This window comes from Sphaeroforma arctica (genome assembly GCF_001186125.1).
Source record: "Sphaeroforma arctica JP610 unplaced genomic scaffold supercont1.4581, whole genome shotgun sequence".
NCBI lineage: Eukaryota > Ichthyosporea > Ichthyophonida > Sphaeroforma > Sphaeroforma arctica.
This window is the reverse complement of record NW_014035977.1, coordinates 1-2,382: the sequence shown is the minus strand read 5'-3', so window position 1 is coordinate 2,382 and position 2,382 is coordinate 1. Positions and strand designations below refer to the sequence as shown.

Sequence of the window (2,382 nt, the reverse complement as noted above, 5' to 3'; positions counted from 1 at the left end):
ATGTATATGCGAGTGTGTATAATATATATAAATATATATATATATATATATACGTGTGTTTGCAGAGATAGTACATCCAGTCGCTCGACGTACAGTAGATTATAATCACCCAATACGACTACCCGGACACAACCACCCACACACCAAAGGACAAAACATTCTCAAAAATCCGGACATATCTGACCCAAAACTGTTGTAAACAGGTGCCTAACTCTAGGCCTTCTATATAACCTAAACTCATATATCACCCCAATCCCTTACCTGTAAAAATATCAGGACCAAAAATATCACTCGCAGCGATACGAACTTGCGTACACGGCCCATGCCATCGTCTTCCAAGTCTCGCGTGCCCTCCCAGAAGTCAGAGCTCAGTTTACTTTGGGCTTTCCGCTCAGCCCTGAGAGAAGTTCGGTACTAAAGTCAACGGTCCAGAAAGCTACCAAGTGGTGCTATATGATATCATGAGACGACTCATAGGGTTAGGGTGGTCTAAGGTTATAACCCAAGAAATATAAAACTCTAGAACCCTGAAACTTAAAACAGATCAAGTGCCGAGGTGCCAACCACATACTTGTGGTATGCGATGAAAAAAAAATAGGTTTCTCTGTATACTGAAACCCAAGGCCTTTATACCCAGGAAGATCATGTGTTTCATATATACACACGTAGAGATACCTATACATACACGTACATATACATACATACATACATACATATTTACATACCTAAATACACACACATAGACATACATGAATCAACACCTACATACACACACACATATATATATATATATATATATATATATGCATACAGACACATCTACATATACATACAAACACATATATACATACATGCATACACATATACACATCTAGACATGCACACACACATATATATACATTCACACCATTACAGTGACATACCTTCTCAGTAAGTTCATATGTGTTTCGACAGACTTCGACATGGTGTACCACGTTAGATCTGGTTGCACTTGCTGTGAGTGTTATGATAAGTGTGTTATATAATATAACTGTGAGTATTTGAGAGGGCGTGTTTTATGATGAGTGTGTTAAATAATATAAAACACAGTGTGGGTGTTATGGTGAGTGTTTTATATAATATAATAGATACTGTTATGTATTACATGATCAGTGTGTGATATAATATAACAAATTTATATTACACCATGAGAAGTGTATAACACTCACATACATATATAACACACTCTATGATATGATTATAACACTCACATACCATATAACCCATTCTATGATATGATTATAACACTCACGTATATATATATATATCCAATTCTATGATATGATTATAACTCAAATAAATATATAACCAATTCTATGCTATGATTATAACTCAAATAAATATATAACCAATTCTACGATATGATTATAACACTCACATAAATATATAACACACTATGACATGATTATAACACTCACATAAATATATAACACACTATGACATGATTATAACACTCGTATATATATATATAACCCATTCTATGATATGATGGTAACACTCACATATATACAAATAAACCATTCTATGATAAGTGTATAACACTCACATTCATATATAACACTCACATTCATATATAACACTCACATTCATATATAACACACTATGATACGACTATAACACTCACATATATATAAATAAACCATTATATGATACGATTATAACACTCGCGTAAATATATATCACACTCTATGATACGCTTATAACACACACACATATATATATAAACCATTCTATGATACGATTATAACACTCATATATATATATATATATATATATATATATAACACATTCTCTAATGTGTTAAAAACATTCGCATTCATATATAACACACTCTATGATAAATACATATGCTCAAGTGGCAGTTGAAAAGGCCGTGTATAGTTTATCTGTCTGTGTATGTGAGTGTCCGCTCGGTCCGTGCACACGCACATACGCACCACGACTATACAGAAGAGGACTCAAAATGACCCAGAAATACCAACTCATTCGTCAGCACACAAACACACATACGTGTACACACATAGAGTGAACACATTCAAATGTACTTAGATAGAGTGAGTACATTAAGTGGTTACGTATACAAAAACCCTGAACCCTGAACCCTAAACACTAAACCTTACGTAGAGTGACTTGAATGGGAAGCTGATCTCGGCCAAAGGTTGCTCGCCGTGGTAGAGGACGAAGCACACGTAGTCTTGCAGCAGATCAATGCGGGTGGCTGCCTTCTCATTGTGCCTGTCAGGAGAAGTGGGAGAGGAAAGAGGTGGGTATGAGGAGTGGTGCAAGCAGAAGGGTAATGATTAAAGATAAAGGAGTATATAAATAAGATTGATATGCAGAGTG

General features: G+C 35.0%; 1 protein-coding gene across 1 annotated transcript; it reads right to left on the bottom strand.

Moving 5' to 3' along the window:
- Positions 1-261: 261 nt before the first annotated feature.
- SARC_14401 (hypothetical protein) lies at positions 262-2,275 on the bottom strand (the record flags this gene model as incomplete). The annotated part of the gene is made up of 3 exons (XM_014291465.1): positions 262-397; positions 924-994; positions 2,160-2,275. Coding segments are annotated over 3 exons (323 nt in total), but the record flags the coding sequence as incomplete, so codon positions are not given.
- Between the last annotated feature and the right edge of the window lie 107 nt (positions 2,276-2,382).